The 27,600-nt window shown below is 37.6% G+C and overlaps 1 protein-coding gene across 1 annotated transcript in view; it reads left to right on the plus strand.

Moving 5' to 3' along the window:
- Positions 1-27,600, plus strand: part of ADAM10 (ADAM metallopeptidase domain 10) — a 42,392-nt gene that overhangs the window by 9,808 nt on the left and 4,984 nt on the right. Inside the window, exons 3-12 of the mRNA XM_059858252.1 lie at positions 10,383-10,501; positions 11,703-11,861; positions 18,797-18,900; positions 20,523-20,672; positions 21,779-21,871; positions 22,482-22,665; positions 24,339-24,502; positions 25,557-25,740; positions 26,624-26,774; positions 27,077-27,260. Of these exons, the coding sequence (XP_059714235.1) occupies positions 10,383-10,501; positions 11,703-11,861; positions 18,797-18,900; positions 20,523-20,672; positions 21,779-21,871; positions 22,482-22,665; positions 24,339-24,502; positions 25,557-25,740; positions 26,624-26,774; positions 27,077-27,260 (1,492 nt within the window). The remainder of the gene's footprint in view (positions 1-10,382; positions 10,502-11,702; positions 11,862-18,796; positions 18,901-20,522; positions 20,673-21,778; positions 21,872-22,481; positions 22,666-24,338; positions 24,503-25,556; positions 25,741-26,623; positions 26,775-27,076; positions 27,261-27,600) is intronic.

Here is a 27,600-nt window from a genome sequence, read left to right on the forward strand (position 1 = left end):
AGCAAGGTTTCAAGGCAGTGAAGTTCAGTTTGAGCCTAATGCTGCCACTTCTAAGCTGCAGGCTGGTGGATAATTTAAGCTCACTGAAGTGTGCACTGCTGCAGAGTGAAACAGGCCTAACCACATTCCCAGCATCATCCTTGTGCTAACACTGCCAGTGTTAAAGCCATGCAAGGAATAGCATCTGGACACTAATCTGTCTAAAAATTATTTGGGGAAAAAAAAATCAGTGTTACTTGAAGGAGTGATAGAGGAAGGATGAAACCACTCTTGCTGGAACCAGGCCACATTTCAGGTCATTTGAGCAGGTTCATCTTGTCATTGGTAGAGATCCCATAATAATCTTCTGGAAGACAGAGCTGCTAGCTTAGCCTCTGAGTTCTCTTTGTGGTGAGAGGGTGGGTTGAAAATCTTTATCCTGTAAAAATGGTAGTTGCACATAGGATAATGTCTAAAAAAATTTCCTCTCTTCCTTCACAAAGGAAGACTAGACTTTAGTCAGTCAGGTTTATAAATATTTTGGTAACAGCTACCCTTACTCATGAAGAAAAATGTTGGTGTTTATATGTGGAGTTGATCATAAATCCCTATGGTCTGAGGCACAAATCCATCATTAACTGAGGAGGCTGATTGGAAACTGACTGTAAGGTCAAACCAGTCCATAATCTAGGATTTGGGTAGTTTCCTGTGGCACATCTAACACTTCCTGCCAAAGAGAGGGTAGTTGACAGGATGTAAATTTAGTCCAAAGTTCCTCTTTATCAATTTGGATGTGTTCTTAAAAAATATTTTCATTTTGCTTTAAATATGAATTAGGAAGGATCAAGTGAATTGGTATTACTTCCCAGAGTCTGTTTATTTGCTTTGAAGGTATGTAGCAGTTCGAGAAGCTGTATAAATAGGATTGGCTTTTTGCAGTTGCAGCTGGTTTATTGTGAGTAACTAAGTGATTTATGTCATCACTGCCAAGGACAAAAGTAAAACCTTTCTATCAAGTAGTCGAGTTACTTTGTGTGAAGGTAGGAAATGAAATAAAGCTTTTGCAGAACACTTGAATGATGTAGAGATAGGCTGTGGACTTTTAAAGTGCTGTGGCATTTAAAAACAGATGGTGAAACTTAAAGGCATTCAGTCAACATGAGAGTTGAGATTCTGAAAACTTCTACCTGATCTTTTTTAATGGCCTTTTACCAAATGGTCCATTTGGATTTGTCCAGGTGTAGTGGTTTATTGGCACACAGCTGTCCAACTTGCATCCCCTTAATAAATATAGTAAATAGCTTCTGCTTATGAGGACTAAAATGACAGTCTTGTCTTTTGATTTGGATTCTGATGAAATGGCTGTGTTTTGTAGCCAGGAAACAATGGAAAAGCTGTCCTAATATTTACTGCTGTTCTCTGCTGGCAGCAGCAAGTGAAGCTGGGCCACAGTGGTTCTCAGGCTGTGTCTCTGTGACCACTTCTAAACTTCATCTTTTGGTGTGTGCCAAAGGAAGCACCTGCTGTTCACGTGGCCAGTCAAGAAGGGAAAGTGGTTTGGCTGCTTTTTTTTAATTGAGGTTAATTGGTTCTTCTGTTCAGTGTAGAGGCAAATTTGCTTTAAGGAGGAGTGCAGAACTAAGCAGCAGTGGTGAGAGGGAGGATGCAGTACCAGCCTTTTCAGTGGCAGTGCTGACATATGCCAGATAAGCATTCATCAGACTTAGTTTCATTGTCCAGAAAATAGCTGGCATCTACCAGTATTTTAGGATTGTGTAAGTAGCATCTGTCCTTTTCAGTGGGCTGTTTAGATCTAAGAACTGTATCTAATAGTACCCTTCTGTTGAAAAAGGAAAAAATAAAGCCACAATTGAAATATTGCATATTTATACCAAATGAAAGGGGCCATTTAATGATGAGCTAATAGTTAAATAATGAAATAGATACTGAAATGTACCAAAGCTACCTTTTTTTGTACCAGATTTAGCAATACTACAAATGAATGTATAATGTGCTGTCACTGAGAAACCTTCTCTGTTTAACTTTCATCTGAAAGTTAGATGCCACACAATATACTGCTCAGAATAGAAATTTTTTCAAAATCTTTGTTGTTTGGCAATATGAAATACAACTTATGGTAAATGCAATGAACTAGACTGAACCAGCCACACTCTTCAATGCTGAAATACTAACTTAAAAGGACAATTAAAATTGCTGAAACTGAGCTACAAATCCTTATTAATTCTTTTTACTAATAAACCATGTATTAGATTAATCAGCATTATTGCTTCCCCAGTGGTGTAAAATGTGCTTATTTCTGTAATGCTTCAACTTGGAAGGAATTTGAAGGTTTGAAATGATCCTGGTTGTGTATCAGAGCTCTTCCACTTGGCAGTTCATATTGAGTGTTCTAGTGTGATTTAATTTAAGGTGCCCTTTGAGTCCAGGAAAGGCTCCCACAAAGTTAATGAATGCACAGTATTAATCCCAGGTATTTGGTTAATATAAAACAGTGTTTTATCCACCCCATAGCCCTTTCCCCCAGAAAGCAAAATATACCACAGACTCCCCAAAATACATGGATTGATTCAAAGAAGAATGCCTTTGACACTGCCTTGAGATACAGTGAAGCATTTTAAATAGAGTAAGTTCCTTTTGCATGTCAAGGTAATGTCAGTAGTTTCAAATAGGAAGTTGGGACATCATTCAAACTGACATAGGATTTTATACAGCTTTCATCTGATCATAAATGTGCACTTGCTCTTGTTCACTTCTGGACACAGCTCTTCCCCTGCAGAGAAACTGGAAAGTTTTCTTCCCTTCTTCAGTAGAAATATTTGCAATATATTAATCATAGAATATCTTGACCTGAATTCCTATCCACTGTAGAGTGTCAGAAATATGCTGAATACTTCATAGTGATTTTGAGGACAGAGCTTGAAAAATTTGGATGATGTCTGATATTCTAACTGTACTTTTTACCTAGTGACAGAACTGGGAATTCCTGAGATGCTGATGCATTCAGAAGGGAAAAATTATGTCTGTGTATTGTTTAACTCTGTTTTCAGTCAGCTTTTTATTTAATGCATTACTAATAACTTATGCTTTCTAATTCTTTGCTTGATCCTGTTAATTGTCCATCCACACCCTCTTTCAACACTCCTAGATTAGGTGATGACTCTTGCTTGGGAAAGGTGCCCACACAACTTGAGTGAACAGTTGAATTTTCAAGTGGTACTTGAACACATGATAACACCTGCTTATTATTAAATTAAAGATATGTCAGTAATTTCTTTAAGATGTTTTAGTTTAGCTACATTTTTTTCTATTTTTCTAAAAATTAGAATTTTTCTAAAAATTCTATTATTTGAGAAATACTGTGAAGTTGTTCAGACCTGTTTGTAGGAGCATATGGTCTGTACATGGTCCTTACAGGGAAACTGGACAACAAAATTTCAGTTCTTAATTGAGTCTGAGGGGTTTTTTTTTAATGCTTGATTCTGTAGTCAGCTGTAATCCTTCATATTGCCCTCATTACTGAGAACTGGTAAATGTGTTTAAACAACTTAATTGTTGGCCATATTTGATTAGTTTATGAAAACAAAGGAGGATACCTGCAGAGAAATAATACTTGATAGGCTGAATTTTCAAAGTGGTGTTCTGAGCATGCTGCCATGCTGAGATAGACTGAAGTTACTGAGCTAGTTACTGTTGCATTAAAGAGGACTTTTTATCATCAACTTAAAGTTTTTATTACACTAGATGTTCTTTTTATGGCTTTTAATTTAAGTACTTTTTAAATTGCCCATACAGCACAGGGCTCAATTCATAAAATGGATCTGCCTTCTGTGTTCCATGAGCCTGTCAGAACAAAAAGCAGATTCAGTATTACTGGACTAATCTGAAAATGTATGTTGTGTCTCTTTCAATTCCATGTGCACTTAAACACACCCCTGAACAGCTCAGCTTCTTAAGTGGGTTGGTTCAGCAGTAATCAAATAGAACCTACTGGTTGGCTTTGTGAAACTTAGGAGAATTATTTTCATGAATTTCACTAAGTGAATTTTTTACAAGATTCACTTAGTGCAACTTATTTTAGGCTGTCCTGAATTTGAAAAGGAAAAAAAAATTGATATCTTTAGTTCTTACTGTAGTCTTCTTAGTATTATTCACTGCTCTGTGGCAATTCTTCAATCATTACTTGTCTATTGGACCTTTTAAGTTATATACCTTGACAGATAACTTGTCAGACAAGACCAGGTGAACCAGGTGTCACTTCCTACACCTGTTTTGTCAAAAAAAAACCCCAAAACCAAACCCACCCTATGCTGGTGCTTGTAGGTAAAGTTTGATCTTGCAGAGAATTGGGAAGCAGGGTTCTTATGCATTTTTTAGCTGAAATAAAGTTAAAAAAATCTGGGGGCTGAATCTATGGGTTAAATGTCTTGCATTTTATGAGCTTAAATACAGTGAGCTGGATTATGTGTAGCCCTTAGGAAAAAAGGCATTTGATGTTTCACTTGAGTCTGTCTGGGAGACACATGGTACAATAGTGTTGGACAGGTTGGACAGCCCGGCCAAGGTGCAGCATTTCCACTGTACTGCTTAAATTGATATTAATGGTTTACAGCTCTACTCCCTGGCCAGCAAACTTCAGTAGACACAGCCATGCTCTGAGAAAAGTCGTGTTCTTAAAATCTATATTTAAATGAAAGTACCTAAGCTATGTGCTGATATTATCAGCTAGTGGGTTTATCTTCTGTGTCTTTACTTGTTTAACTAAGAAAGCTTCTTTCCTAACTACTTCCATAGTTTGAATTCATGTAGTAACTTTCCTTGCGCTTGTATTCTAGTACATCTTTACCTGTTTTCTGATTTTTGATATCTTGTTTGTGTTAGAACATGGCATTGCATATAAATAGCCAACTTCATGTAAATACAGATGGGAAGGTTATTTTCACTAAACAGGAAATCAGGAAGTCAGCTCCGTGCTGAACTTCCCAAAGAAGTTTTACTGAAAGGAGGGGGGAAAAAAGTCAACCTTGGGTAAAGGCTGTTCTGCTTTTAAAATCTGTCACTGTCCTCTTCAGGACAGAGAGATACCTTCTCAGGGTGTAAATTAGCCAACATGTAGCTTCTTGTAATCCTACTTGGATGGTTTCTGTGGTCAGAGCTAGCTTGTGTTTGCAGCTATGTGTATCAAGAGTAATCAGTGGGAAATGCTTTGGAATGAAGGCTGCATCCTCATTGTAGTGTTCTAGAATACCAGGTTCAGCAAGTCTGACTTCTGAAGGTCGGGAAAGATATCTGAATAACCACAAGTGTCACCCTAGAGGTGCTAATGGAAAACAAACATAAGTTGCAGGCATTCTATCTGGGATGGCTGAGTGTTGAAATACTGTAGAGATTGGGATTTACATAAACACTTACTAGGGGATGATTCTGTGTGCATCTAGGTGGATCAAAGAAAGAGTGATAAACCTGGAGACCCTATCATGTGCTGCTTCTGAGATAAGCTTTCTTTAGTGTAAGTAGCAGGACTGTGGGAATTATCAAGTAAGTGATAAAGTATGTTGCGTGGGTTTAATTGTAAGTTAAAACAATAAAAAAAAACTTCAAGTGTGATGGTTCTGTAGAATTGTGGGTAGTATAAATCCAGCAGTAGGTTGTTAAGCTGCCTTCTATTTACTACAGTTCAGAGCTGGAATGAGTCTGACAGTCTTGTGGGAGCTGGGTGGATAGTGGGATGCCTCATGGAAGCAGTTAGATAGAAGGGCTCAAGTTATTATCCCTATCCATTTATAGGCCCCCCTTCCATTTTTCCAAGAAGAGAGTCTTTGAGTTCTTAGGAAGAGTGAGGATAAAAGACTTGCACCTCAAGCAGAACAGTATTTTCTAGATGCTGACTTGTGAGGCGGGTGATGGAGCCACAGCTGTGAGGATTTTTCTGGTTCCTACTGGGAAGAAAAGACTGTGAACCTAAAAATGGACTCTGCTTGTACTGAATTCATGTTACATACTGCTGCCAGCTCATGCCCTTCAGTTTCCTTTTCCCAGCCACTTCTTTCAGCTGTGGAGTAACTTCTCCATCTCCTTTTTTCCCTTTCTCTTTTCTCAACAACCTCCTCTGGTCACTTAATGATTCTGTGGGCCTGTCACCAGTTACAGCAATTTGACTGAGGGAAGGCAGAAAAGGGATAGCACCAAGTGCCCTTTTTGTATGCCAGATAACAGCTTTTCCTGCCAGTTGTGTGCAAGTCTGCAGACTTGGTACTTGGACATTTCTTTGTGATGAAATCACTGATCTTGAAAGGTAACTCATATTAAAAAGAAATAGAGTAATAGATCATGCATAAACTCTTGCATGTAAGCCTTTATATACACTTTACCAAATGTTCTCAGTATATAAACAGGGCTTGTTTGTTTTTTGGTTTTTTCTTTCAAGTACCTGCTCTGATCAGAGTTTAGGATAACATAACTTGAGCCCATGGCAAAGCACTGGGTCTTAGCTAAGTGTGGTGCTCTCAACTATAATTTTTTCTTTAATTATGACCGAACTGCTGTGTTACTTGCAAACTGGACATAGTCTCCCTGAGGTAAGCTAAAGAGAAATAAAAATCTACCTCTTGAGAGTCTTTTGGGTACTTCCATTAATATATAAGATGTAGTTTATTATCAAAGCAGATTATATAATTTTATATGTGTGTAAAGTTTTTGCCAAAATTTGGTCTACAACCACGTGGGCAGCCATACAGTAACTAATATCAGTTTTCAGATCTGTGGAAAACAGAAGCAGTAACAAATAAGTGAAGTCAAAACTTGGTCTTAATTGATTTAATTCTGTTCCAGAGATTGCTGCTGCTAGGGAGTGTCTTCTGTGAGGCAGAAAGTGTGTAAATAAAAGAGGCATTATTTTTCTGAAATTAGTTAATCTTCTGCCTGATGTGTTTCTAGGCTAAGGAATAGCTTAGGTTGCACTAAGAATTTGGCGCATGCTGTAGAAATTGTAATTGTCAAAAGGCTTCTTTGAAGCTTCTTGTTTCTTCCATGGTGGCTAATTTAGAAATCATATTCTAGTTGTATAGACAGATTCATTTAACTTTCCCCGTGTCTCCTGTCCTCAGAAGAATCATGAAATTACTGGGTTTAAGCCAGGGTAAAATTTATGTTTGAAGTTTGGTGATGTGCTAAAGTTGTTAATTATTGGAAGTAGAGATGAATAGATGCTTGTTTACTCCTCCACCCTCCCCAGCCCTTTTCCTCCCCACAGTCCCAAATTGTCTCTTCCCTCCTTTGGTGGGGAGAAGTAAAGGAGTATTTGTCAATTTTTCATTATTAAGAAGGTGAACAGTTTATACAGATTATCCTGTTCTCATCAAGCATGTTTGAATGACTAAGAAAAGACCTGTTTAAAAATAGCTGAGAGATGATCAGGTTATCTAATAGTTTAACTAAGTTAAGAAATCAAATAGACAATTGCTAGTGTGAAGCACAGCTGAGTTTTTTTGTATTTGTAATAGTTCTCTAATCCTAATAATCAGCAACATGGGTTAGAATCTTTAGTGTTTATTATGTAGCAATGTGGAAAGCAAGGAGGGGGTAAAAATTAAAGGAGAATAAATAGAGGCTTCCTGAATTTTAAACTGGTGACACTTTTAATTTGCTACATGTAACTTCTAACAGTCCATTTTGGAGTGACATCCAGGTAATATTGATGGAAGGGTATCCCACAGAAGGAGCAACCATTCCCAGCTTCATTACACTCCAGTGAGCCCCTTCTTCCCCCCAAAAGCAAGCCCTGGAGTGTTGGGTGTGTAGGCAAAGCTCAGGGCTGGCCCTAAATCATGGCCAGGTGGCCACCAAGGGTAGCCCATGACTGCACCACAACTGTCCTGCTGGTCTGTAAGGGTGAGAGCAGCAGCTGAGGGTTCCCTGGGTGGCTGCACAAATCAGGCCTAGGGCTCATCCATCCTTGGTCCTGGGGTTACACTAAGCTAAGCTTGGTGAATTACCAGGTTTCTGGCTGAGATCAGGTCCTGGGTTTTTCCCCCACTTTGCCAGTATAGTTGGGAGTTAATACATCAGAAGTCCTGCATTCTCTTGCACTGTGTACTTCAAAGCCATATGAAATTGCTGATCCAGTTGAGTGTTAGAGACAACATCTCAGTTTTATTTGCAACGTACATGAATACAACAAGAAAAATGTAATTTTAAAGAAATGGTATATACACTTCTGAAAGGAAAGTGCTATATAGGGTGAGGGTTTTTCCCCAAAAAACTTTCTTTAATGAGGAAAGGTAAGAAGTCTTCTATCAAATACTAGAGAATGGAGGAGACATTCTAATGGGTCCCACATCTCTTGCCATCTAACTTCAGTTCAAATGCACTGAGAGTCTGATCCATCCTTGAGTGTGACAACTCAGTCCCAGGGAAAGCTCAAACTAACATGGAGCTCCAATCTGTGTAACTCCCTGAGCAGTGTATTACATCCAAAGTGAGGGTAACTTTTTCAAGTACTTAAATGAAGTTTGTCATATTCTCATCACTTTTGGTTTTAATTTCTTTCTACCCGTTTGTTTTTAACTCCTGCCCAGGAGAGCCACATAAAGTGGCTGCAAGTCTCCACAGTGCCCACCACCCCACTCTCAAAAAGCTTGTTGGGTAATCTTGTGGCATTCAGTCCTACCAGATGTCTCTGGGTTGCTTGTTCATGTTATTTCCTCTTCCTCATGAGCCTCTGGGTTGCAAAAGGACTGTTGTGGCAGAGGTAGTAAAAAGATGAACTTGAAGAACAATAATTCTTATTTCTTGTCTCAGTGATGCCAGTATCCGGGTACACAGTGAACTGTTCCTTCCTTTGTAACAGGAGGATCTTCCTCCTAAAATACATCTCTGCTGAGCTGTGGTAGGAGCACTGCTGGGCTTGGCACAAAGCCTGAGTCTCAGGGAACTGCAGAAGTTTAACCTTCCCCACCTACCAGCCACATCTCAGAGTTTCATAACCTCGTAGTAGATACCTGTGACGCATTGCCAGAGGAGAGTACTTGCTTTGAAGCTTTATTAACACTGTGGCAGTAATAATAAATATAGTTTGATTGTGAAATGCTGTTTGCATTACAGAATAGTCAACATGAGTCACTACAGCCCTTCCCAGGTTTGAAGTGTAGGCAAGACTTTTTTTGATCTTGAAGTTTGCATCTTAATGTTTCAAAATACATACAACTATGGTATCATATTTAATGTGCAGGTGGAAACTGAAGATACACTTTGTGTATGCTTCAGCTCACTAGTAAGAAATAACTAGATTTAATCAACTTTACACTATGGTCTTAATTGCCTGGGTTATTTTGTTGGTTGCATACTTGGATACTAACTTTTGCTGTGAAGGTCAGCTCTGCTGGTCGTGGGTTTTAGATGAAGATTCAAATCCAAAAGTACCTGACTTAGCAGAGTTACTTTTTGTGTAACAAATTGGTGACATAACTATAATATTCCTTCAATTTCATCATTGTGCAGTGAAGGAAAATATAGGAAGAAAATCAAGACTAAAATTGGAATGGCTGAAGTTTCAATAACTTTGTGATCTGTATTTGCACAAATGTTTGTACAAATTTTAATAGAATACCTAATGAAATTCTAAACAAGCTAATGGTTGTCACAGGTATGAATTCATATGTCAGGTATTTTAAAACACTTCAGTTTTGTTGCCTGCTTGAATGCAACTCCTGTTGTCATACACACAAGCTGTTTCATATAATGATTGGCAGTAGGATTTGCACTAAAGTATGTAGGGTTGCTACTGAACCCAATCATTTAATGACTAGAGCTGCTTCCACAGTTGTTCATGTAACTCTGCCAGTTTGAGTATATTTATTAGATGATGTTGACCATCTTATTTTTTGAGTTTCAGTTACAACATTGATTAACTCACCTACATTTCATTTAAGTTATTTAAATCTTAGGTGTCATCAATAAAACGAAAATAAGTGAAAGCTGTTTTTATCTGTTCTGCTTCACAGTGCTGTAAAGTAAAATAGTTGCATTTTTCCTAAATGCATTTTCCTAAATTCATTTTTTCTAAACTACTCAAGTGCCTTCTGAAGGACTGGGAACAAGTGTATAGTCCAAGTCAGCACTTCAGAATTATGTGTTTTAAGTCTAATGTGTTTTCTGGCTTAAATCTTGCAAATTTAGCTACTTATATAAAAAGCATCTAAAGAATCTTGCTTTAAAAATCCTTCTAGGCTCTGGTCTAATTCTTGTACAGTAAAAACATTTTCTACAGATAAATTTTACAAGGTCTGCAGATTCTTTGCACAAAAATGTCGTTCTGAAGTACTTTATTTAGTGCTCTTGTAGCTGAAGCTCAAAGCCAATTGACTATCTTGTTTTATTCATTTCAGACAATTCAACCTTCGAATGAAGAGAGATACCTCTCTTTTTAGTGATGACTTTAAAGTAGAAATATCGAACCAAGTCATTGATTATGATACCTCCCACATTTACACTGGACACATTTATGGTAAGTATAACACTTTAAAATGGATGAAAGTGCAGCAGTTTTAAACAGCAACTTTCTAATAGTATGTGGAGAAAATTAGTATCAGTATTATTAGATTATTGTTAAACTTTAATAGTGCATCTATCATATTTGAGCTCCCATCTGCTTTTATGAGTCACGCTTAAATGAGTATTTTATCTAATAATTTTCATACCCATAAAACTTGAATTTCAAATCTGTTTATAAACATACTCTTCACAGAAGTCTGATGCATTTTAAAAAAGATAGAAAAGTTGTATACATTGAAGAAAAAAGAAATCAGGCGCCATTTTTAGTTTAAAGGAGTAAAAGGAATATAGAGTTACTATCACTAAGGGTAATATATCTGATTTTAGTAAATACAAAGGATGAAATTGATTAAAAATGAAGAAGAATTACAGAATTAAAAGCAGATGGAAAGAAGAAACAGACTAAGAATTACTCTGCCCCTCTCTGTACTATTTGTTTGGTATTCCTGAAGGTCTTTCTAAGCCATGTGCTGCAGTCTTAAAGTGAGCATTTTCAACTTTGAAAAGTAATAAACACAGGGCTTCATATGCATCTAGGCAGACAAATTTACCACTTATTTTGAGTAGGTGAGAAGGGTTTTTGATAGTGGGATTTTGAATTTTCCTCAATGGAGGATAAAAAAAATATAAATATTGTTTTAGCAGAGTAGTCTTTCATCCTTTATATGGGAAGGGCTGCTGGGATGCTGCATGTTGTTGCAGTCAGTGATTAAACTTTGACAGTTGTACTTTCCCTGATTGTTTCAAATACAAATTCATTCTATGCAGATTTAAACCTAGCTACAGTTTTAAGATGATTATGCTTGAAGAGAACAATGGATGTCTTGAATGTAGGGAAGTCCTTCTTTGAAAGCTTTCAAAGTTCTGTATATGCTCTGATTTTATTGTTTATTATTTCTAATTGTATGAAGGGATGTGTAAGGACTGGATTTGACTGTAGAATTACATATTGTGTATCTACCAGCTTTAAAATACAGAGTTGAATTCTGCATTATATGGTTTTTAAACATTTCATTTATGCACCTGATTGGAAAGCTGCTGAACGTAGTGACTGTCATTTTGCTGTAACTGTTTGTCTTAGTGATGGATAATCTTAGTCTTAAAAAGGATTTTTGAAGGATATAAAAAAGCTAATACACTTTGTCCCTTAACAGGTGAGCAGGGAAGTTTTACTCATGGGTCTGTTATTGATGGAAAATTTGAAGGATTCATCCAAACTCACAGTGGGACCTTTTATATTGAGCCAGCAGAGAGATACATAAAGGACAGAAACCTACCATTCCACTCTGTCATTTATCATGAAGATGATATCAGTGAGTACTTCCATTTTGTGCTACAGATGAAATACTTTTTTTATTAAATGTCAAAACCTGTATGCCATTTGTAAGCATCAAATGAGACTTTGGCTCGTGTATGACACTGTAAATCATGCTGGCCTCAAGTGATTCATATACAGTGAAGGTGTGAGAGAGATTTATGGCAAACCAAAGTCAGTCTTTATTCTGCCATTTTAAGAAATCCTTAGCAGTCAGGCTTTAGCAGACAAGCAGTATATTTCCTACCCACTGGATACATGTTTCTTTGAAAAACACATTCTTTAAATGATCTGTACTGATTGCTCTTCCATGTGATCTGGAAAATAAAAGATAATTAAAGTTCAAGTCACTCAATGATTATGTATATCTCATGAGGGTGACATTTGTGTGAAATAAAAGCTTCCCCTTCATGTGTCTCTCACATGTGCATTCAGAGAGCTCTTAAGAAGAGGTGGTGGCACCCAGTATGTCCCATGTTACACAATAGCTGATGGAAGGGTACAGAGAATTATACTTAAATTTGACAAGTATAGCCCCAGAAATCTGGCTTCAGTTGCAAATGCTCAGAAGGATGAAAAACTACCATGAAATACTTCTGTGTCTTCAGAACTGATGCACCAGAGTTCTCCTGCACTGTACCTGCCTATTTATGTATGATCAGTCTTCAGATGTAATACCAATCAGTTTGTTTGAGGCTTAAGTTATATTGAACCTCAAAAGTACTGCAATAAAGTTGTGATTCCAAGTTTGAATCCTTCAGGGATCAAGGAAGTATCAAAGGTAAATGTCAGCAGAGTCAGTTTAAGGCTTAACTTTTGGTTATTGAAGCTAACAAAGGGTCTTTCCAGCTAACTTCAGGATGTCAGTCTTGCTTAAAAATAAATTTAAACCATAACTTCATTTAAAAACACGTCCCATCAGGCCACTGTGCAAACCCTAGAAGACTTGAGTTTGAAATCTCATTTGGAATTGCATGAGGAGGCTTGGATTAGATCACTACAAATTCCTTGAACCACTCTGTTAATGATATATGTATAAACCATTTTCAAAGTATGTCATAACGAGACTACATTGTGAAAAGAAGTGTCAAAGAATGGGAAGGTAGATGAGGAAAATTTGATTGTGATTTGATTTTGTATATTATAATTTTCTCAGTGCCATAAGCCAGTGAAAAAAACAGGGTTATTGCATATTGCTCTCTTTGATTACTTCTCTTGTGTGAATGCAGTGAAGAGAAGTGATCTTTCTCCACTAAAAACTCAGCAAATTTGGGTGGTTTTTTTGTATTTTACTTTCAGTGGCAGTATGTGTGCTGTCTCTGAGTATATTAAAATTGCTGTGAGCTGGCAAATATGTTTGTCGTTCCTGTTATCTCATTCTGTAAATATGATTACTAAGCCAAAAGCAAATAGAATTTCCATCATTTTAAAGAGCTTGTGAACGAAAGCATTTACTGGATTTGTGAACAGTATTTGTTTTCTGACTAAGTGTATATTTTCCTGGTGCTTACAAGACTCATACTTAAGAATAATTTTACGGGATAACATTCCATATTTTTGATTCTCAGAGAGAAGCTGCAGCATGAGCTACATTTCATCTCTACAGAGCATTGCTGGTCAGTTCAGCTGGGGGGAAGTCAGTTCAAGGGGGAGAAGGCAGTTTTCCCTGTTAGCTGCAGTTACAGTATTACTGGCTTTGCTGCTGTAGCAGGAAAGTAGTAAGGGAAAAGTAATAAAAAAGTTACAGAAGTCTGGTGTGGGACTGTAAGATACATCTTTCATAACATTTCTGTGAATAATCACACATACTTTTAAGTGTTGTGTTGCATCTTAAAGGTCTCATGAACAGTTCACTGCTTGATAGTGGGAATGTTGGACTTCCACTTAGGCAGGACTTTGTGTAAATAAGTCACTGTCAGCTTCATAAAAGGTTTTGTTAACTAACCCTGGTGTTGGAAAGAGGGGGAGGAGGAAAGTAAGAGTCATAAGGCAGTGATGTGCCCAGTTTTCAAAGGTTGAGACAAGTAAGAAGATTGTCTCATGTCCCAGTTCCTTATGCTGTAAATAGTGAGTGACTAAAAATACTCTTCACTGTTATTGAATACTGACAGAAATAGAACTGTGCCTTAAAGAAGCAGATAAATTGATTTTTTTGAAAGTTACTATTGCTGTTTTGTAGGAGTGATCTTTGTTGGAAGAGTAAGTGGATCATTTTGGGAACTGGAGAAAGTAATGTTGAAATTGGCTCTTACTAATGTCTTATAAAGTGAATGGGAGCAGGGTTTGTTGGGGTGTTTTGAATTATTCAGCTGTGGAAATGGTTTACATAATTTTTCCTCTTGAATCTAGTGCATCAAAAGCATTTTGTTAGAAACAAAATCTTATTGTCAGAGGGGAGGGTCTAAATCTATTCTGGTGAGGCACATTAAAGCAGCAGTACAGTATGGCTTCCAAGTCACCAAGTGAGTGAACATTGCTGCTTGCTCAGCAGGGTTGAAAATAGCCCATCCTGGAGCAAGGTCTAAGCAGCACTATTTAAAAACACATCACTCCTCTTGGTTGCTGCCAGTGCAGTCTGATGTGCCTGTGTTGTGATTGTATAGTATCACTTCAGTCATTAGGACCATAGATGCCTCTAGGATTTCTGTTGTCTGAAATATCTGGAGTATACAACTGCTTCTGTCTCTTTCTGAAGAGTGCTTTTGAAGCTAAATGATTTTTGTCTTTCATGAGACTTATTTTTGCATTGAACTGTAAGTCCAAAAAAACCCCACCAACTCAGAAAAGCTAAGCTTTGTAGTAGATTTGTTGTTAATTTGTTGTTACTGCTCTAATCCAAAGCTAGCTCTCATGAAACAGAGTCAAACTGTCCTATCTTATGTAGAAAAGCAACAAAAATGGTCACATTCCTGACTCGGGAGAGACTGGGGGAAAAAGTCATCTTTGCTTTAATTTGGGTATTTTTTTGGTCACCCATGTTTCAGCCTTTTGAAACAATATGCTTTTTAGTGCTTTTCAGAAACCACAATGCAACATATGATTAGCATCTCAATGAGTTCTTTTTCAGTAGTTAAACAAAAGTTGTTTTGTAAATGGGGATTATATTGTCAACTTTATAAGGCAGCTTTTGTCTGTTACAGTGGATCTGGTGACCAGTGGAAGGCAGCCTTCTATTCATGACTTGAAGCACAAGTTGAATGATTTTAGTTTCTAAACCAGTCTTGATCAAACTGTTTTCTAATTTACCATTAGAAAGATGCAAAATGCTGTTTACATTGAGATATTTAGGAAACAGATCTTTAAGGATGAGGATATATTTACTTTATTTAAATTATATTTGCTTCAAGTGTATCCCTGAGTTCATATTGTAAAATACAAAATCAGTATTTCTTCAGATCAACAGTATACAGGAAAATCCTCTACAGACCTTCCAGAAAATTAACACAGTTGCTTAATTGTCTCAATGATCTTGGAAGGGGCATACAACTAAGAACAGAAAGTGAAGTGGTTAGTAATTTTGCAAAGCCCTATGTGATGAATAAGGCTGACCATTGCAAACTGTTATTAATGAGAACCTGGTTTCTTTTTCATCACATTGTGATGACAGTTGTCATGGGAGCACAGCATCACAGAATGCTGCAAATGAAATCTGTAATAAGGACTTTTGAAATTTTTTGTATCTGCTTATATTTGAGTTTTATTGTGCCATTACTGCTTTTGCTAGTATTGGGCAAATTTCTATGGCTGTTAAAAAATAGAATTTTCATAATTTGTAATGGAAGTTTGATGTCATCCTTGCCCAAGATGCCTAAATTCAGTAATTATTAAGTGGTTAACTTAAATGCTTAACAGATCATACTATTAACTGATTATTAGAAGAAGAAAAACCAAATGTTCAGGAAAGTCTTTGTGGAAGATGTATCTTCTTGAAAGGAAAAAAATCTTATTTTGAGCATCTGAAGTTTGAGCATCTGGAGTATATATCATTAAAAATCATCTGCCATCTAGTTAGAATAAGACATTATAGTCAGAAGCTATGAAATTACAAGATTTTGCAGATGGTTTTTAGATTAATTTTTTTTTTCTACTCTTTATTATTTCTTACCATTCTGCCAGGATGTACAAAACCTGAAAGTGGACAGTTCTGGAAAAGAAAAAGTTGGGTATTTTTTTTGCCTAATGATTTTTTTCTAGTTAAAGTTTGAACCTGTTATTAACTTCTTCTACAGTAGCTCTGTTGGAAAATAGTCTTCTGTTTTCTCAACTCTGCATTCACTGTAAGTAATCATTTCATGGTGAAAGCAGGTTTTTTCCTTTTCACTTCTCAGGGTTGTGGTAGGGATAGGCTAAGAAGCTCTTGATCCCAAAGAGCTGGCAGAGGGCTGCACAGAAAGCTGGCACATCTCAGAGCACTGAAAAGCTTCTCAACAGCATGGACCAGACTTGTGTCTTGTGGGTCAAAACTGGCCAAGTCATCTGGCACCGTGTGGTTCTTGCTTAGCTTCAGGTATTTAAAAATGGAACTGCTGCAGGGGGTGATGGAAATAGGAGGTCTCAAAAGAGGACAAGGGAATGGTGCCTTCACAGTCTGGGGGCAGTTCGGCATTTAGCAAATGAAAACTTCATATGCAACTTTCCCTGGAAGTTAGAAATGGTTCCCAAGTGAACTATCCTGTATTACCTGTCTCTGTGATTAGCAGGATGGTTTCAAATCTGCCTCTGGGGCATTTGTCTTTTCTAGCACATGCAAAATCTTGGCAATTGCTGTTACAGACTGTTTTGTGTTCATTTTTTTGTAATTTTAACTGTCATGGCTTTAAAGTGTTTCTTACTAGATTATTACTTTTGAAGTGAGAAATATTTGAATTGCAGGCAGTCAGTATAAAAAATGTATTAAGGGATTTCCTAACATCTTCGGGAAACAATATAGAAAGAAAAGACAGATCATTTTGTGTAATAAACTGAGAGCATTTATTTCCAGTACTGTTCTGTCAGTTGTCATAATGCTTCAGAGTGGGGCTCCTGCAGGAGTTTCTTTCAGGGTACAGTGGTTTTCTGCAGGGGCAGTGTGTGGGGAAAAGGCAGGACGGGCCATTGCTCTACCCCTGGGTAACCTGCTCTTGTTGCAGAGAAACTCTTGGTGCTGTGAAGTCAGGTCGTAAGTAATGAAAAATTGGATTAGAAGAAATACAGTAGGATTTCTTATACTATAGAGGGTGGAAAAAATGGTCGTGGAGATGGAGAAGGGAAGGATCATATCTACAGTCCTTTGCTCATAACTCCAATCCAGTGACATTAAACAGGATCCCCAAAAGTAGAAGGGGACTCCAACAGTGGTGCTTTTTGTTTAATATTGGTTGTAGCCAAATCAGCATTCCATTACCATGCTGGAGCAACTTGTGTGAGGTGACTTGCAGTAAGAGCATATTTTTCTCTTTTTCTCTCCATTCTTCTGGCACTGTGCTAGGGCTAATTGTGCTGGGAGGAATGTGATGAGATAGCAGTTCAAAAATGGTATTTGTGTGGTGGTGGAAATTGAAATGAGGGAAACCAGTATGTAGAAAGTCATGAAATAAACTCACAAGGTAAGCTGTATATTGAAATAGTTCAGCAGTATCATGCAGTATGACTATAAGAAACAGCCATAAGAGTCAAAGATAAATAAAGGCAGCTATCAGATGAAACCATACAGAGCCCATACTCCCAAGGGAGCACATCTGCTGTGCTCCAGCTACTGCCAAGCCTTGACTCCACAGCTCAGACTAGAGCTAGTCCAGGGCAAAATCACCTGAAACACATAGAATGTGGGCATCAGGTCCTTGGTGCCCAGGCTTTACAATTCTACTCTTACATAGCTGTTCTATTTACTCTGTGAATTTGGATCTCCACTCTTTAAAAAATAAACACCCCCTCACCAAGCAGAAATAAAAAGACAAATTAATCAACCAAAAAATCCCAAAACGCAACAAATCTTGGTAAAGTTTGTAGATTTCTGACAGAAGTGGTACTCTGTTGAGATGGTGCTAAAACTGTGGTTTGCCCTACAGAAACTGACTTGTTAAGTATTCAGATCTGTATTCCATTATTTCTTACTTGGGCACCAATTTATGATGGGGTTGAATATGCAAATAAATCAAAGGGAGAAGTATTCAGTATTTCTCATCTCCAGAGGAAGTTTCTGCAAATACAGGTTAGACATCTGCAGTAGGTACTGACAGTAAAATCTGAGCACGTGTGTCTGAAACCCATTCCTTTGTGCAGTGAGGTCTGCACTGGCAACTGTTGCAGGAGTTGGCCTTGTTAAACAGGTGATTGTGGGATATTCTCATTAGTTTGGATCTCTAGCTTGTTTATTTAACATCTAGTGGTTAACTAAACCATGGTTCTGTCCACTAGCATTTCCCTTCTTATGTCTTGGTAGTTACGTAGCATAATATGAAAACTTCCAAAAAAATCAGTGGAAGATGAATAAAATAATAAAATCCTGTTAGAATGTTGGCAAGGTTTTTTAGTTTGTTTACCAAGTAGCATAAAAACTTTCTCTTATCCAAGCAGTCTTTAGTATACTTGATATCTAATAACTTTCCATTGTGATGTCATATTTTGAAGGCTGCTTTTAGCTGAAGTAAGTTGGTACTGATGTGTAAATAAAAGCTCTTGTTCTTATGTTAGGCACTGCTCATCATATTTTCTTGTGCTGCCTGAGGAAATAATGTTAAGAAGCAAATGTCAGTTTTGTTCTGTTTGTAAAACTAAGAATGTCTTAGTAGAAATGTTTAATGAAAAAAAGCTGCATAGGCCTTGCATCTTCTAATGCTCCCCTCAAACCACATGCACAATACTGGACACCAGCTCAGTAAGTTGCACTGATGCAGCCATATTTTGGACTTGTACTTGGAATTTGAAAACTCAACCTGGCCTTCCTCTTTTTAGAATATCCACATAAATATGGACCACAAGGAGGTTGTGCAGATCATTCAGTATTTGAAAGAATGCAGAAGTACCAGATGACTGGTATAGAAGAACCAACAACAGAGGTACAACAAAGGCTAATGGATTATGTTGATTAGTACTTAGTGTGATAACTTCCTATTTCTTGTGTGTTGTCTCTTTTACTTTTGGTGATCTATCATCCCTCCACATTGTGAGATACTTAAATAATTGCTGGAGGTTTCATTTTAACATAATTTTTCTAAATTCTTTTTCTTATTGCTTCTGTAGCCCAGATGTGCTACTTATAGTCTTAATGAATCCTAAGTGATCTCAAATTTTTCAACAGTTAGAATTTTAGATGGACGTGGAAATCAAGCTTGAAATGAGGAATATACTTTATTGCAATTGAGAAGGAAGAGTTTCAAGATCCCTTCATCTCCAAGTAATACATTGGTTCTAAAGAGTATTAACTTCTAGATTGTCAAGTTATGTTAATATAACACACTTGGGATATCTGAGTGCTTTCAGTGGAAAATTAAGTGATATTGGTGGGAGGGTCTTCCTAACAAGCCTGTAACCTTGTGGGGGTTACAGATTGGCTGCTGTGAGAGGTAAGTGTCCTGTGGCAGGAACCTGTGTACCTGGGTGGAGTCTCACAGTGGATTTGCACTCAGGTTTGCACCACATGTCACAAAATACTTTTTTTCCAACAGCAAGTTATTGAGTTTCTTTTAGACTTAGTTGTGTTCTGAGCTGTTCCAAGCCTTGGCATAATTTTGTGGTGTCAGCTAAATATATACCCAGAAAACAATGCAATATGGCTTGTTAAATAGCATCAGCAACTTAGTTTATGTTGTGACTCCAGAAATTGTCAACATTAATGCACTTTTCAGCATTGCTAACAATAACATGCTTTCCCAGAGATGCTTGTAAAACTTCATGCAGAGAGAGAGGGCCATCAGCCAGTGAGGGCTGTAAGGCCAGTGTGCTGCTGGTGCCTTGGGAGCTGCCTGGAACAGAGGCCAGACAGCATTACAGGGATCAAGTGGGGATTTATTGAAAGGCCTTTAAAGGATACACCTTGGACAGTACAAGAACTCAGCTGGGGCTCTACCCAAGATGGACTCTGAGTCACGAGTTTTCACACTTTTATAAGTTTTGGTCCATTTCCATATTGGGGTTAATTGTCCAATTACAGTTTCAGGTTATGAAGTCCATCCTCTGAGTTTGCTCTCCTCAAGTCAGTGTTGTTTACACTTTTTGGGCCCGAAGCTGCATTGCAGTCCCTGGTTTTCAGGCTGGAAAAGGATGGTTTTGTCTGACTAAACTGTGAGAGAACTTGCTAACACTTTATATGAAGTTCAGAGTTATATGCTATAGCAGTACAGAGTCTGGAAAATATGAAAGCTAAAACTTAAGGCATCACTACCACTGCCTAACCAGTGTTCCTTCAGCTTCTTGTTCAGTGCCTCATTTGTTCCATGCTGAAGTGCTTAAACATTTCTGTTTGCTGAGGTAATTTCAGTTTGAAATAACTGGTGTTAGGGAAGGTGCAGTTAAGTCCCACCAGTGCTGATTTTTTTTTCATCAAACTTTGCAAGTTAAAGAAAGAATGAAAATCTGTTTGTATTAGTGGAGTATGTTTAGAACCTTTGTTATTTTTAGGTAATCTAATGCAGCATGTGGAACTACAAAATTAATGTATTTCTTCCCTGTGCATATGTAGAAACCTGTTGAAGAGCCTAAGAAGGATGATCCACAGCTTTTGAGAAAAAAGCGTGCTACTCAGGCTGAAAAAAACACGTGCCAGCTGTATATCCAGACTGATCATTTATTCTACAAGCATTATGGAACCAGAGAAGCTGTGATTGCACAGGTATTTCCAACCCCTCTGTTTTAAATTGCCTGCTTTTACTTGGGTAGTCCTGATAAATTTCACGTAACTTTTTTGCTTATTTCCTTTATAATGGCGTGTTTCCTTTGTTAAGTGGTCTTGACATAATTCAAACAGAATTTTTTTATTTTTGCTAAAAAGATGCTGTTTCTGTGACAAAAGTCCTGGGCACTTGTGCCTCTTTATTGGCAGCTGTGGTGTGTTTAGCACCTCTGAGCAGGACTTGCAGCCTGACTGTTCTCCGTTCTTACTCAGAAAAAGAATATTTCCTGGAGAGTTCTGTCCTGTTTGACAGCCTGCCAAGCCTCTGTTTTAAGACTTGCATAGGCTTCCCTTTGAAATTCTAGCTCAAAACACCGTGAGCTAATAATGCTGAGATCTATTCCTGTAGTATCCAATAGAGTGGATAGTAAAAAAAGCAGTGGCAGCTAAAGGCAGATGCTTTTCATTTGTCAGTATACTATTAACTGAGAAAAGGGTTGATATGGTTTGCTAAAAATATATCTAGCATTTAAACATACTTCTACTGAAGTCTGAAGTTTCACTGCCACTTGCAGATCTGAATTTTACTATTTATCACACTGTACTTAGGCAATTCAAGTAGTATTTTTCAAAGCTCTGAAGTCACGTTTAGCTTTTTAGTGAGTTCACATTTGTGTGATCATATCAAAGGTAAGTGATTAGTTTTCCCACGTTTGTGTTCTACCAGAAATGAAAGAATAAATCTGTAACAAGTAAATTCTTTTTTCTGAATAAGAAATACAGTGCTTTGAATACAATTTCAATACAGTGCTGTCTCACCAAAGCAGTGAATAAAGGAGTATCACAAACAGCTATCTGAAAGTTGATAGAACTGTGTTCATAAAAATCAAATGGCAAAATCCTTTGGTGCTGTTTGGCATGGTAGTGATGCAGGTAGTGATTTATTTCCATTGTGGGCCATGATTTAATTCAAAAGGCCTGTTAGAAGTTCCTACAAGCACAATATCACATATTGTAGGAGTGTAGGCATTGCGGCTATTGTTGTTAAGATAAGCTGTAGTGTAGTGCATGGATCTCTGAACTGTAGCTACTTTTGTTTTTGACAGATTTCCAGCCATGTTAAAGCAATTGACACCATTTACCAGTCAACAGATTTTTCAGGGATCCGTAACATCAGCTTCATGGTGAAACGAATCCGGGTAAGTGGGGTTGGAAAGGCTTTCAGCTTCGCTGGTGCTGCTTGGAGGCTGTGTTCTTCAAATGTGCTGTTCCTGTTCACTTGTACCCATTTATTGTTTTATAACAGTTCTTTAGCAGAAGTGTCTCTGCAGGAAATGGTGCCCTAAACCATTTATTTGATTTGGTTTTAGTGATTATTGTCAAAAACCCACTCCTGCTGTTAGGAAGCTGTGGTCAGTTTTTCTATAAGAATCAACTTACTTTGTTTCAGCACCGTTGTTGTGTGGTGAATAGACTATTGCTATTCTCCAGTAACTTTAATATTAAAATAGAGAATGGCTATCCAGGTTGGGACTTCTTGCAAAAGTGATAATTTAGGAGGATAAATACAAATTTCTGGGTACTGGTAGAAAAAAAATTAGAAGGAAATCAGAGAATGGGGATTTACTACACAAATGCAATTCGTCATTTATTGTAGTGCTTTGCTTTCCAGTTATTGGGGTGGTCATTTACAGTCAAAGCTTTTAAATTTTAAACCACATCTTTAACTATGTAACATAGCAAGGTTCTGACAACAGTGAGCTTCTTAGCTGGCATCCTGTCTTACAGTTTGTTTCAATTTCCTTTTAGATTAACACAACTGTAGATGAGAAGGACTCTTCCAATCCCTTTAGATTTCCTAACATTGGTGTGGAAAAGTTTCTGGAACTGAACTCAGAACAGAACCATGATGATTATTGCTTGGCCTATGTGTTTACAGACCGTGATTTTGATGATGGAGTCCTTGGTCTGGCTTGGGTTGGAGCCCCTTCAGGTAATTCTATACAAGCATTCAGTGCTATGGGATAAAGTAGGTAGGCACTAGAAAAAAGGTAGAAACCACCTTTTAAACTGACAGCAAATGCACAAAAATCTCCTAGCTTTTCACAATTTTGGTTCAGTATGGTTTAATTTTATTTTTAGTATATTATGCCATTTCAATTAATCTTTCTGTATTTCTGATGAGCAGGATATGAAGAGTGAAGAAAAACATATTTATTTTGTTATACAAAGGTGATATTACTTGGACTGCTTTTTATTTGTGCTAGGTGTTAGTGACCAGTAAAGTGACAGGTGAAACAAGTATTTCTGCTCTATATAGACAGAGCTTACAACTATGAAAACTACACTGCAGAACCTTTAGTTTTTATAGGTAGTATTGAAAGAATTTTTTTGTTTTTAATCAGTGAGATGTTGTTCTGGGAGATAACAGAATAATTACTGCATGACTCTTCTTGAACTGCTTCTCATTAGTTTGTCTAGTTGTGCATTTTGGGTCTAAAGTATGTCCTTTGATAATAAAAAATCTCAATCAGTGAGACATTGCAAGAGACCAGGATACCTTAATGAGAACATTATTGAGAGCTTTAACAGAATTGAGTAATGGTGGAAGAAACATGAAACTGTTCATTTAAGGGGTAAGAGATCAACAGACCCATGACTGCAGTTGGCATGTTAGAGGACTAACCTTTGTGACTGTGGAAGTTTGATAGGAAAAGTAATGCCCAGAAGGTGAATAGAAAAGAGAAATTGGGTCTGTGATGACTATTCTAGTATACACACTGAACAAGGACAGGATGAATTGGAATGTGCAGTCCATAAACACTGCTTTCAAAATGGAATTTAATGGAGAAAAACTAGGATCTTTGAGACTGTCATCCTTAACACACATACTGACAAAGATTAAATGGGATATGTCACTAAATGAAAATTCTATTTGAGAAAGGAAAACTTCTTTAGACTGGTCTTTAGACACCATTTACATTAGCAATAGAATAGCTGGATTTTAGAACATTAATAATGCTTCAGTAGAAACTCAAATTATGGAAAAACTTGGTGAAATTAAAGTCAAAATTTTGGGAATTTTCCAAACAGGAAGTATGATGCACTTGACTGCCAACCTTCTAAACAGGGGTCTCAGCCAACACATCAAAAGCATTTTCAGCTTTAGGTTGGTTTTTTTTTTTTTCTGACAATGAGCTACACACACACACACACACATATATATATATGTACCTATTCTGACTGACATTTTATATAAATGTTCTTGCTGTGAGAGAGGATCTCCAGGTTTACCATGTACTTCTTCACTTGGTGAAATCCAAGTAAGATGTAGATTGAGGTTACTTCTGTTGGACATTGGACCCTCCTGGTCTTGTGCTACAGGTGTGGTGAAACAAGGGCTCATCCATTCTGGGAGTGCCCAAAATAGCTCTCAAAAGCTATTCTAAACCAGCTGACTTCTTGTGTGAATGTATCCAATCAGTGTTGAGAACATTTGTGTGAATAAATCTAATCTACTTTCAAGGTTGTGCTCATATTAATTATAGAGAGCTCTTAGTCTGTAAACCTGCAGAGGCAGACTGATTGTTGCTCTGGATGTCAATAGACAGGTAACATAACACTTCTTTCCCTAAATGTGTGACTTGTACTTTTGTGTGAATGCAGGGAGCTCTGGTGGAATATGTGAGAAAAGCAAATTGTATTCGGATGGTAAGAAGAAGTCTCTGAACACTGGAATCATCACTGTCCAGAACTATGGCTCTCATGTGCCCCCCAAGGTTTCTCACATTACTTTTGCACATGAGGTTGGGCATAACTTTGGTTCCCCTGTAAGTATTCCTGTTGATCTGTTAACTCACTCAGCCATTTTATAGGCTGTGATTTACAAATGGAGACTTATAAGCAAGGACAGCAGAATCCTGACTCCATGAGCATATGTGCACATACATTGTACACAAACAAAGGCATGGCAGCTGAGCCCTTTTGTGAGTATTTGACAACGCTGGTGCAGCAGTGCATTTTGTGAATTGTTTACTTACATTAGTTCAGTCTCTTACAAAGGTACTTTATTGTTGTTCCCTAAACACTTCCCTGTCTTGATGAAGAGTAGGATCACACACACCTTGTTAAATGTATTGTACTTTATCCTGGAGAGGAGGAGGAAGCACTGCAAAATTGGTTAAGATGACACTTTGTTCAGCAAGTGGCTCACGTTTGTTAGATGATTTATACTTACAAGTTGATCTAAGAAAATAGTGGAGGGAATTAGGATGCCAAGAAGAATGTTTTTGAGCAGACCTGTTTCACAGCCATTTAGGGATGCAACTTGTTTGTGGTAAGCTTGAAAACATGAGGCTTTTTGTTTTGCCAGTGTGTAATGCATTTCATTCCTCATGCTGGATATTGTAGATGTAGTCACTGGCTGACAGACTCCTGCTCTGTTTTGAAGTTCTCTTTGTACCTCCCTGAAAGCAAACAAGAAAAATGGACTGTGGTTTCTGTTAACTCCTCCTGCTTTTATTCCACAGAATGCTGATTACCCTTTTGTGATCATAAAGCCACTCTTTTTAGGAGATGGCAGCTTGTTCAAGTCAGTATTCATTCCGAGACATGCACTTGGGGTAAATTACCAAGAATGCAAATAAGATGAAACTTTAGGACTTAGATTCTTGCTACTCTTGTCTTGGGGAAAACAAAAACAACAGAACAAAGAGAACTCAAAATCATACCTTGGGTTTACATACAGTTTTTGTATTGCAAAGAACCTGAGAGTGTAAGATGGTGGTTTATTTTTATTTTATTTATTCTGTGTTAAGGCTACCAAATCTAGGTTACTTTTGCACCTGCCATCATTGAGATAGTTGTAAAATATTTGTTTTGCAGCATGATTCTGGAATGGAGTGCACTCCTGGAGAGTCCAAGAACTTGGGGCAGAAGGAAAATGGCAATTATATCATGTATGCAAGAGCTACATCTGGGGACAAACTTAACAACAATAAGTTCTCTATCTGTAGCATTCGAAATATCAGCCAAGTTCTTGACAAGAAGAGAAATAATTGTTTTGTTGGTATGTATTTAATCCTCCTGAAAGCCGAATAGCTAAAATATTGCCATAAAGCTTAATTTTTAAAAAATTACTTATTTTTGTTTATCTTATTTTTTTAAATTTACTGAAAGATTCTGCAAGTAAATAATTGAATTTGAGATCTCCAGTACTGTGTCAAGTTCTGGGCTGGCCAGCACAGAAACAGCAGGACACACTGGAGTCAGTCCAGCAAAGGGCCAGAAGGATTTTTAAGGAATTGGAGCATCTGACATACAAGGAGAGTCCAAGAGAGCCTGTTTAGTGTGGAGCAGAGAAGGCTGGAGGAGGCTCTTCTCTGTCTTTGTAAATGCATGGTGGGAGGGAGTAAACAAACAGGGTCAGATGGGTTTCAGTCATGCTCATTGTGAAAGGAATAGAGGTAAGGAGCCCATATTAAACTGCAGGGAAATCCTATTTAGACATGAAAAACAATTTTGCATGTATTTTTCTTTCTGGAATCTGATGTATGAGCTCTCACAAATTTTGTGAGCTCACATAGGTTTGCACATCTAGTCAGTAGGTTTGGATTTTGGAGTAGTTGACCCCAGTACCATCAGCCTTTGCCTCAAGGTCCTCTGACTGTTAGAGGAAAAGGATGCAGCTCCCTGGGAGACTGAGCAGAAAGCTTGTTCTTATACTCCCACTCTTATAAATCAAAACCTTTTACTCAGAGGCTTAAAATTCTATGAATTGTGGGAATGACTAGGCTGGGTGTCAAGCAGTAATGCAAGTGACTTGAGCCCTAGTCTAAAGCCCAGTTTGACCAGGCTCTTTCAGTCAGGATTAGCTGGATGTTAGTTAAGGTTTATAAGTATTTGCATATTCTTTGCACTGCTTTGTACATAAATATACTGGCATTTTTCAGAGTCTGGGCAGCCCATCTGTGGTAATGGACTGGTTGAACAAGGAGAACAGTGTGATTGTGGATACAGTGACCAGTGTAAAGATGACTGCTGTTATGATGCAAACCAACCAGAAGATAAGAAATGCAAGTTAAGACCAGGCAAAAAGTGCAGGTATTGTGCATGTGTTACACTGCACTTTAATTCTGGGCATTAATTGGGAACTTTAATGGGGATTTCAGAATCTGAATCTGCTTACCTGCATCTTTATAAAAGTACTGATTTTGTTTAAAATGCTTTATACAATGAGTGAGATGTACATAAGCATAATTATGCTATGGGAAAAATTATTTTCAAGTCACATTTGATTAGGACAAATCAGAAATTTGTTGAGTGCTTGAGTAGGCTTCAGGGTGTATAGTCTTTGGAATGGTTCATGCTTTTTCTTGGCATCCACAATCTGTGTTTGTTTGCAGCCCCAGCCAAGGCCCGTGCTGCACTGCCCAGTGTGATTTCAAATCAAGGACAGACAAGTGTCGGAATGATTCTGACTGTGCTAAGGAAGGAATGTGCAATGGTGTCAGTGCTCTCTGCCCAATATCTGAACCCAAAGAGAACTTCACAGTGTGCAACAGGAACACACAAGTTTGCATCAAGGGGGTATGGTTTTTACAGTCCTATGTAACTGCTAATTACTGTGAATTGATATGGTTTCTGTACTTGCTGCACAGGAGTGCAAGCTCAGTCTCTTTTTCTGAATAGAGTTTGATTTATTGGTGTCAGTCAAAATAACAGTGAAGGTACATCAAGGATTAAGAAGTACCTATCAAATCCCAAGGTAGCAGTACTGTCTGAGAAAGACGGATACACTTAAAGTTTTCTGTAAAAATCAGGATTATCAAAGTGTTTTATTTTCTAGTGCCACCTTTTCACTTTTCTTCAGTCTTGGTCAATAATTCTGTTGCCTTAGAAAACTGGATGTACTGTCAATATAGGCTGA

The sequence above is a fragment of the Haemorhous mexicanus genome, chromosome 13 (assembly GCF_027477595.1).
Source record: "Haemorhous mexicanus isolate bHaeMex1 chromosome 13, bHaeMex1.pri, whole genome shotgun sequence".
Lineage (NCBI taxonomy): Eukaryota > Metazoa > Chordata > Aves > Passeriformes > Fringillidae > Haemorhous > Haemorhous mexicanus.